General features: G+C 44.4%; 1 protein-coding gene across 1 annotated transcript in view; it reads left to right on the forward strand.

Annotated features, from left to right (window-relative positions):
* Window positions 1–5,968, forward strand: part of LOC115273292 (docosahexaenoic acid omega-hydroxylase CYP4F3-like) — a 28,123-nt gene extending 22,155 nt beyond the window's left edge. The window contains exons 10-13 of the mRNA XM_029916295.1: window positions 4,279–4,412; window positions 4,508–4,572; window positions 4,781–4,863; window positions 5,272–5,968. Of these exons, the coding sequence (XP_029772155.1) occupies window positions 4,279–4,412; window positions 4,508–4,572; window positions 4,781–4,863; window positions 5,272–5,626 (637 nt within the window). The 3' untranslated portion in view covers window positions 5,627–5,968. The remainder of the gene's footprint in view (window positions 1–4,278; window positions 4,413–4,507; window positions 4,573–4,780; window positions 4,864–5,271) is intronic.
* The last annotated feature ends 4,595 nt before the right edge of the window (window positions 5,969–10,563 follow it).

The raw sequence follows: 10,563 nt of genomic DNA on the forward strand, positions 1-10,563 counted from the left end.
TTTTTTCCATAATATTTTATTGTCAAATTGTTTTCCATACAACACCCAGTGCTCTTCCCCTCAAGTGCCCTCCACCATCACCACCACCTGTCTTCCCCCCTCCCCCCTCCCCCCAACCCTCAGTTCATTCTCAGCTTTCAATAGTCTCTCAAGTTCTGCATCCCTCTCTCTCCCCAACTCTCTCTCCCTCCTCCGTTCCACTCATAGGTCTAGCAGGAAAACAATAGAGGTTTATAAATTTTGTTTATTTTTCAAAAAAACCAACTCTTGGTTTCATTGATCAGTTCAACTGTTGGGGTTTTTTTTTGTTTGTTTTTTGGTTTTGGATTCTATATTGTTTATTTCTACCATGATCTTTATTATTTTTCTTCTTTTCTGGGTTTGGGGTGTTCTTGCTGCTCTGCTTCTAGCTCCTTTAGGTGCACTGTTAGATTGAATTTGTGCTTTTTCTAGTTTCTTGAAATAGGCCTGGATTGCAATGTATTTTCCTCTTAGGACTGCCTTTGCTGTGTCTCAAAGAGTTTGGCTTGTCATATTTTTATTTTCATTTGTTTCCATATATTTTTAAATTTCTTCTCTAATTGTATGGTTGGCCCATTTGTTCTTTAGTAAGGTGTTCTTTAACCTCCATGTTTTTGGAGGTTTTCCAGGCTTTTTCCTGTGGTTGATTTCAAGTTTCATAGCATTGTGATCTGAAAATGTGCATGGTATGATCTCAAATTGTTTGTATTTATTGAGGGCCGCTTTATGACCCAGTATGTGATCTATCTTGGAGAATGTACCATATGCACTCAAGAAGAAAGTGAATTCCATAGCTTCAGGATGTAGAGTTCTAAATATATCTGTCAAGTCCATCTGTTCCAGTGTGTCATTCAGGTCCATTGTTTCTTTAGTAATTTTCTGTCTAGTTGATCTATTCATTGCTGTAAGTGTAGTATTAAAGTCCCCTGCAATTAGCACATTCTTATCAATAAGCTTGCTTATGTTTGTGAGTAATTATTTTATGCATTTGGGTACTCCAAAATTTGGTATGTAGACATTTATAATTGTTAGCGCTTCCTTGTAATTATTATACAGTGCCCTTCTTCATCTCTTGTCATTGCCTTAACTTGAAAGTCCAGTTTGTCGGATATATGTATGGCTACTCCAGCTTTCTTTTCACTTCCTGTAGAATGGCACATATTTCTCCATTCTCTCACTTTCAATCTGAAGGTGTCCTCAGGTCTAAAATGAAGTCTCTCGTAGACAGCAAATAGATGGATCTTTTTTTTTAAAAAATCCATTCTGATACCCTATGCCTTTTGATTGGAGCATTTAGTTAATTTACATTCAGTGTTATTATTGAAAAACGTGGGTTTAGAGTCACTGTGTTCTCTGTAGGATTCATGCTTGTAGTGGTGTCTCTGGTACTTTGTGTTCCTTGCAACATTTCCTTCATAGAGTCCCCCTTAGGATTTCTTGTAGGGCTGGTTTACTGGTGATGAATTCCTTCAATTTTTATTTGTTTGGGAAAATCTTTATCTCTCCTTCTATTCTGAATGACAGGCTTGCTGGGTAAAGGGTTCTTGGCTGCATATTTTTCCTGTTCATCACATTGAAGATTTCCTGCCATTCCTTTCTGGCCTGCCAAGTTTCAGTAGATAGGTCTGTTATTACCCTGATGTGTCTCCCTTTGTATGTTAGGGCCTTTTATCCCTATTGCTTTCATAATTCTCTCTTTACCCTTATATTTTGCCAGTTTCACTATGATATATTGTGCCAAAAATCGATTCAAGTTATGTCTGAGGTGAGTTCTCTGTGCCTCTTGGGTTTCAATGTCTGTTTCCTTCGCCAGATTGGAGAAGTTCTCAGCTATTATTTGTTCAAGTGCCCTTTCAGGACTTTTTCTCTCTCTTTTTCTTATGTAATTTTAATGATATGGATATTGTTCTGTTTGATTGCAACACTCGGTTCTCAAATTCTCCTTTCAGTCACCTGGATCAATTTATCTCTCTTTTTCTTGGCTTCCTCTTTTTCTATAATTGTATCTTCTAATTCACCTATTCTCCTCTCTGCATCTTCAATCCATGCAGTGGCCACCTCCATTTTATTATGCACCTAATTTATAGCATTTTTAATTAATCATAACTCTTTTAAGATCCATAATCTTTGTAGCAATCTTTGTCTCTGCTGTCTTCTATGCCCTTTTCAAGCCAAGCGATTAGTTTTATGACTATTGTTCTAAATTCTTGGTCAGTTATGTTGCTTCTATCCATTTTGACCAATTCTTTAGTTGTCACTTCTTCCTGGAGGAGAGTTCTTCTGTTTTATCATTTTGGCTGTGTTTCTATCTCTTGTAAGTTTTAAAGGCTTGTTATGCACTCTGCACCTGTGAGTACTGCTATATTAAAGGGGGCCCATACACTGTCCGGGGACTGTCATTCAGGAAGTGTTCTTTTAATGGTGTCCCTTGGTCTCTCTTATTGTGACTTTGATTATGTTATTTCCCTATCATAGTGATATTTGGGACTCTCCACCATGTGTACTTTGGCTTGTTTCTTGAGGTAGCCCTGGGAACATAAACAGACAGACAAGCAAACAGGGAACAAAAGCACACAAACGCACAAACAAATCAAACAAATAAGCACACTGAAAACCCCCCCACAAAACAAAACAACAAAAGACAAAAGACCGTCTAAAAGCATAAAGCCAGAAATCCCAGCTACAAATAAAGAGCAGGGTGAAGGCAGTGCTGATGGAAGAGCATATATAAAGAGAGAAATGACAGGAGTGGGGAGGAAGAACAATTGAACATTGACCAGGTAGAGAGACTAAAAGGCTTAATTCAGAGAGAGAAAAAGGAGAATATGGCAGAAGGTGAGGAGAGGGAAAAAATGAAGAAAATATTACCCTGAGAAACTATATAGTATGATTATTTCAGAGAGAGAGAAAGGAAGGTAATGGAGGTGTAGAACATGCACCAAGAGAATGGATTAAATATGCCTGTTTAAGCAAACCTATAACCAGAATAACCAGTCCAGAACAGGAGGGATAAGAAGGAGATAAAGGAGAAGATATCTGAATACCAAGATTGATCTAGAGTTAATCATGGCAACGCAGCAGTGCTGGTCTTGGGGGAGGGGCTGTCTGTTTTCCCAGCATCTATCTGGTTCAGTAAAAAAGCAGCTACCCAGTGCAGAAGGGCATGGTTTGGTGTATACCGGTCTTGCCTCCACTGTGGGTCACTCAGGCCCTTTGGACCTGCCTAAGACCCCATCTTGGTGGTGGTGGGGAGAAAAATGGCGACCCTCCAGGCCCTTCTCAAATCATGTGTTCCAAAACACTCCTTTGGGTCCGATCTTACTGTGCTGCAGGTGCAGCCAAGGTGAGCTGTGTTCTATGTCCGACACCCAGCTGCGTTTTAGGCTCTTACTCCCTGTGCATTAATGACACCACCCAAAAGGTATCTTGCAAGCCGGGGCAATTCCTAGTAGGGGACTGAACAGGGGACTGAGCAGGGGACCGGTTCCTCCTGATGCTAACTGCATTCCTTGCATACCTTCTATCCTGGTGGGAACTTCTGGGACCCAGGGCACTTCCGAGTAGGGGACCGATTCCTCCTGATGCTGATTGTGTCCCTTGTGTACCATCTATCCTGGAATGAATTTCTGGGACCGGGGCAACCAGCCCAAAGAAAGCGCTGTAGTTAGAGATGGGGTCTCTCTCTGAAAGCCCTGCAGTTGGATATGAGATGATAGGATCCCTCTCTGTCCCAGGCTGAGGTTTCTCTCTTCTCCAGGTACAGTTCTACAATCCGCCCGCCCCCAGCACCCTTCCTGCTCTTTCTCTGCCCTTTGTCTCTCCACAGAAGGGGCTCCCTCCCATCCATGCCTCCATCTCCAAGTCTGTTTTTATATTCCCCAGTTTGAAATCACGCACCTATGAGGCTGTCTTCTTAGTGGACTCCGTCTCTTTTCCTCCCAGACTCTTGCAGTTCAGAGCCTTTTGACTTCAGCCCTTCTTTGTCTAAGATATGCAGGTGGGAGGTATAGAACTCCCTACTTCTCCACCATCTTGCCATGTAACCTGTCCAGAAATACTTCTACTAATACCAGGCAAACTTTTCTTCTAGTGGCCTTTGTGGTTTTGAATGTCCTACACTTAAGTCTTTGGCCCATTTGGAATTTGTTACAGAGGTGAGGGTCAGAGCAAGGTGGGGTCAGCTACAGGGGGCAGTTGGAGATCTAGGGGAACTTTGATTCGATCTCTGGATAATTTTTGGATGGGGATGTTCCTCAGGGACGACCTGGCCCAGTTGCCCTTCCTGACCATGTGCATCAAGGAGAGTCTGCGGTTGCACCCCCCAGTCGCAGTCATCTCCCGCTGCTGTACCCAGGACGTCGTGCTTCCAGATGGCCGGGTCATCCCCAAAGGTGCCCAGGACATTGGGCGAGGATGGTCTGGGGCAGCAATAGGGGCCCATCAGGCAGGGTGAAACCCTCCCTGACTGGCCCCTCCTCTCCCACAGGTGTTACCTGCCTCATTAGTATTTTCGGGATCCACCACAATCCATCCGTGTGGCCAGACCCTAAGGTGCTGCCTCCGCCTCCCTGCCCTCCGCCTCCCACCCCTCCACCTGCCCTCAAACTTGACTACTTCCCTAGCGGGACCCAGGGGCGGGCGCAGGGTTCTGACCTGGCAAAGCAGACATCACCTCCCTCCATCAAACGCATATCTGTCTCTCCAAAGCTGGCTGTCCCAGGAAACCCCCTCCAATAGCCCTGCTTCTCTCCGCCCCCAGGTATACAATCCTTTCCGCTTTGACCCCGAAAACAGCAAGGACAGGCCTTCCCTGGCTTTTATTCCCTTCTCCGCGGGGCCCAGGTGAGCCCATTGGGCATCTGAGGAGGGGATGAGGTGGTGGGGGCAGTGGTCTGGGGTGAGAGCCAGACATGAATGTGAGGGTGGGAAAGCGGAGGGTGGGTGGGTGTTGAGGGGGGCTCTCCTTCTCTCCCCTCCTCCGGAGGTTAGGGGTAAAGGCCTGGGCAGTGGGGGTTGGATGGGTCCAATGAGGGGTCTGTGGTGTGCTCAGAGCCCCATCCCCTCTGCCTGGGAGTTCAGGGCTGGGATCTGAGCCAAGCTCAGGGGCTAAGCACCTCCGTGTGGGGTCCCGGACCAGGTTAGTCCCCTCCTGGACCCCTGCGGGCAGGGATGGAGTCCTGGGCCAGGTTCTGGGCGCGATGGGACCTGCTGGGGTCCCTGGCGATTGAGGGTGCCCACTGCCGCCCGCAGGAACTGCATCGGGCAGACATTCGCCCTGACCAAGGTGAAGGTGGCCCTGGCGCTGAAGCTGCTGTGCTTTCGGGTCCTGCCCGACAAGGAGGAGCCGCGCAGGAAGCCGGAGCTCATCCTGCGCGCCGAGGGCGGACTTTGGCTGCGGGTGGAGCCGCTGAGCGCTGAGCGCGGGCCCCCAGTGACCCGCCTGTTCCTGGCTTGGAATCCTCCCCGACTCTACACACCCCACCTGGAGGATTCTCAGGACTGGAACTGTGTGGTCTCCTCTGCCCCAGCGACACTGACAGCCAGCAGGGGGCGCTTGGGACCTGCGGGACCGCAGTGGGTGGGTTGGCGAGGCGGGGTGGGGTGAGTGGAGGCTTGGGTGTGAGCACAAGACCCTGACAGCCTTTCCAGCGGGCCACAATCTCCCATGCTGATTGCGGGTCCTCCCAGGCCCAATGAGGGATTTTATCCTGTAGACGATAGGGAGCCAGGGGAGGTGTTTCAGTGGGAGACTGGCCAGTGTTAAGGACTGACTGAGGGGCATGATTGAAGCTCTGGGTCACAGTGGAGAACCCATAGTTCTCCCTAGCTCTCTGGCCACCCTGGCTTCTGTTCGTATCTAATATGTCCAAACTTTTACCCCAGAATCCTTCACTATGCTTCTATGGTTGCTGTATTTACTTAAACATAACAAATACAGATGCTTTATCCTGTGCCTTTGATCATTGCAATCATTGTATCTGTTGTGTGGTGCGTTGTTTTTGATAGTTTTCACCAGTAGGGTCAGTGTTCTTTTGTGTCCGTTTATTTTTGCCTGAGTATCAGTTATCATATTTGAAGTAACATTTGTAGAATTTGAAGAAGTTATCTTTCTCTAAGGAAGCATTCGTGGAGCCTTGCTGGTCAAGGATTTCATTAAACAAAGTTCAAGGCTTGTGGTGCCTAGACCACTAACGCAGTTTAAATTCCAGCAGAAGTCACACACGCTGTCTCCTCTACCTGATGTTCTCACCCTGAGCAGTGTAGCTTTTTGAGTTCTCCACCTATGTAAGGAGGGTCTTCTTACAATTTCTCTTTCCCATGACACTCTAGGCTTTGATTTTTCTCCTTTACCATGAGGCCATCCAAACAGGTTCAGGCAAAAGTATAATTTGTGTTAATTGAACTCAAGGCTTCTCTTTTCATTTGAGTGGCATCTTTGTAATTTTTTAGTGTCTTTTCAGGTCATTTATGTATTTAAGAAATTGGAAAAGGGGATGTCTCGGAAGCTCAGTTAGTTAAGCATCTGACTCTTGGTTTGGGCTCAGGTCATGACCTCACATTTTCGTGGGTTGGAGCCCTGCCTGAGACTCTGTGCTGACAGTGTGGAGATAGCTTGGGATTCTGTCTCTCTCTCCCTCTATCTCTGCCCCCTCCCCCACTTGCACTGTCTCAGTCTCTCTAAAGTAATTATTCACCTTAAGAAATAAATTTAAAAAGTTTCTAGCTGTGAAAGTTTTCTTTTAAAATTGAAAGTTTAATCCCAATAACCTAGGTTGCCGTTAATGGGAACAGGAAGTCTCATTTGGAATTTTATTTTATTTTAGTATTTTTCAGAGACAGTACCAGTGTGAATGGAGGAGGGGTAGACAGAGATGGAAAGTGAGAATCTTAAGCAGGCTTCATACCTATATCAGGAGCTCAACATGGGTCTGAAACTCATGACTGTGAGATCATGACCTGATTTGAAATCTAGGGCACGACGTTTAACCAATTGAGCCACCGAAGTCCCCCTCTGATGGAATTTTAAATGGTGATGATCCAGTCATTGCTTCATTCTTAAATGTATTCAGGGTGGTAATTACCTTTAAGTGTCTAGGTTTGTGGACCACAAAAGCTCACATCAGTGTTTAAGGCAGAGGACAGCACGTCACTCAGAGATCCTGGAATTTAGACTACAGGTGTAGTCTTTGCAGTTGCCTCATCTGGGGATGTTGAAAGGGTGAGTGGTTCATATTGGATTATTGTCAACATGATGGACTCTGTTGGAGACTGCTAACTGTGTGTCCTCATATTCATTTTTGCTTTCCTATAATTCTTAGGTTTTTGTTTAGGTGCATGACAGGCTGAAATACAGGTTAAATTTGAAAACTTCTCTTGACACTAGATTGGCTAAATGATGACACCCTGAACCATAGGAAAAGTCAAGGAGTACGTGGTAATTCTAGAAGCTCTCCTCAAGAGAAAGGTGGAAATTCTCTCTGCCCAGTTTCCCCTTTCTTCATTGCTGCTTCTTGGGGTGATGTGGGGACCTGGAGCTTCATCTTGGCTCACAAGGATAAGACTAATCTTTAAGGAAGTGGGGCAGATAACTAAGCTCAGTTAGGGTCGGATGACCCTGGATCCAATGCTCCTTGGAGGTTTACCACCAAGGTCACAATCTCAGTCTGCTGCTTATTGGCTGTTTGGAATGGGGGAAACTGGTGGTCTCTCTGAGCCTGAGTTCTGTTACCACACAGTAGTAGCTACTTTATTACACTGATGGAGAGATTGAATAAGCAAACATGTGCAACATCATTGAGTCAAAAGCTGGTTAGTACTCTCTTCTTTTTGCATCGCGTTCTAAAATTTAAAAGTCTGTAGTCACAAAAGTGAAATTAAAGTTTTGGGAAATGTGTCAACATTTTGTGAATTAAATTATCATTAGAAGCTTCAGTTAGTTCTGAATATCCATAGTTACCTCTGAGAAACTCCAAGGACCTTGGATGCCAAGCTGGCCTTGAAGCTAGGAAGTGGAAAGAAAATTTTCCTTCTTCTAAAGAGGCATGGCCTGGACTTCATTTTCACTTACACGTTTCAAGAGGTGGAGGTCACGCGAGTTCCAATAGTGAAAAGAAGGTTGGGAGAGGGAGGTGATGGCAGAATGGCCTCTTTCAGCACCCGGGACAGCGGCCTCTCTGGGACTCCCTCCTCTCAGGCTGTAGGGGGACCTGCCCTGGGCTGAGGAGCCCAGAGCCTGAAACCTTTCTGGGGCCCACAGATTGCGAGCCCCAGAGGCTTACAGACTGCAACATAGGAAAGGAACATTGCACCATGGAATGAATAAATATTTAATATATTCTAAGCGAAAATCATATATGTTTTTCTCTGCCAAATTGTTAATTAAAATAGTTTTTTGTATTGGGGTTCCTGGTTGGCTCACTTGGTTAAGGGGCCTTCTCTTGGTTTCAGCTTTAGGTCATGATCTCAAGGTTCGCGGGTTTAAGCCCCGTGTCGGGCTCTGCATGGACAGTGTTGAGCCTGCTTGGGATTCTCTCTCATTCCCTCTCGTTTTGTCCCTGCCTTTCTTTCTGTCTCCCTCTCTCTGAAAATAAATAAATAAACTCAAAAGATTTTTTCATCATCCCAAATGCTACATCTGTGTTTTTGTTGTTTTGTTTTTTGAAAGAGCGCCAGTGGTGCAGGGGCAGTATGATTGGGAGAGCGAATCCCAAGCAGGCTCCATGCTCAGCGTGGAGCTCCCACCAGGCTTTATCCCACTAACCTGGGATCATGACATGAACTGAAATCAAGAGTCAGACACTCATGGGGCATCTGCGTGGGTCAGTCGGTTAAGCATCTGACTTCTGCTCGGACCACGATCTCAGGGTTCATAAGTTGAAGCCCCACATCGGACTCTGTGCTGTCAGTGCAAAGCCTGCACTTCAGATCCTTCATTCCTCTTCTCTCTGCCCCTCCCCTCCTTGCAATCTCTCTCTGTCCCTCTCAAAATAAATGAATAAACTTTAGAAACTAGTCTTAAAAAAGAGTCAAAAGCTCAATCCACTGAACTACCCAGGTGTCCCCACAGAATACTTCTTCCTAGAAGAAAACACAAAGAAGAAAAAGAAGTAAAAATCATTTTTATATGCATTATTCCAACATGTCACAATAATCCTTGTTCATATTTTCTCACATATACCTCCAGCTTGTCTTTATATGTAATCTTTATATAAGTGAAAATTGTATTTACATCTAAAATGTGCATTTACATTTACATGTAAACTTCTGTTTAGAAAATGCTATTTTACTGCTAATAACATGAAAAGAAGCACAACATCATTAGTGTTAGGGAAATGCAAACCATTGCAAAATTTCCATTTAAATGTTCCTTTCAAAAAAAATTTTGGTTATACGAATTCTTTTGCATTTTCCTGTAAATTTAAAATCAACTTAACTTTTCTACAAAAAGTCCTGCTGGAATTAGGCTTGTGATTTCTTCATCTATCAATCAATCTGAGGAGACTTTATATCTTAACAGTATTGAGTCTTTCAATCTGTGAATATTGTTTATTTCTCCATGAATTTGGGTCTTCTTGGGTTTCTTTCACAAGTGTTTTAAAGTTTTTATCGTAGAGATCTGGTACACATTTTGTTAGATTTATATCTGAGTATTTCACTTTTTCTGGTGGATAATACTTTAAAACATGGTATGTGAGACCATTTTTCCTGTTGTTGATTGCTTCTATCCCCAGGTTTGGCATGCTTTTTTTTTTTCCAAAGGACCATATGGTAAATATTGTAGGCTTTGCATATCACATTCAGGACCTTCTTGTCTCATTGCTCCTTCTCTTTTTACAATTCTCTTAAAATATAAAAACACCTCTTGGCTTATAGACCTTACAAAACAGGCCACAGGGCAGATTGGGTCCATGGACCATTGTTTGCTAATCCTTGGAATATAGACATGAAATTTCTGTGTTCTATATTCTAGGTAGAATATATTCTGTGTTGATATTTGTATATTGATCATGTATCCTGCACTCCATTGGATAATTCCCATTCCAACACAGATGATGCTCTTATTTCCTCAGTCTCAAAAATGCCTTCGACTGACCCGCTTTCCCAGTAACTAATGTACCATGTCTTTCCTCCACCATGTGGCTAACCTCTTCAAAGAGTGATCTATACTTGTATTAAAAGTCTCTTCTTCCACTACAAACAGGCCTTGAGTCTCTGCTAGGACTGTGATGGTGAATGAATGAGAGAGGGAGGAGGAGAAGCATGAAGCCCATTGTCCCCAGGACTTTTCTGCACCTGCATGTATTAATTCTAAAGGACACCAGCCTGCTGTCACTAACTGCTGTGGGTCGCCTTCCTTTATTGAGTGTGTGTCAGACACCCTCTGCTGGACAGTTGGGGACAAGAGGCTCTAAGGCATCTGGTCTCCATGAATTCAATATGTGTGTTGGGGTGATTGGGTGTGAATATGTCTATGTCTAAGTGTATGTGTGACTGTGAGTGCATTCATGCTGCTGTGTGTATACATGTGTGAGTGTGTGTGTC

This window comes from Suricata suricatta, chromosome 12, assembly GCF_006229205.1.
Source record: "Suricata suricatta isolate VVHF042 chromosome 12, meerkat_22Aug2017_6uvM2_HiC, whole genome shotgun sequence".
In the NCBI taxonomy this organism is placed as follows: Eukaryota; Metazoa; Chordata; class Mammalia; order Carnivora; family Herpestidae; genus Suricata; species Suricata suricatta.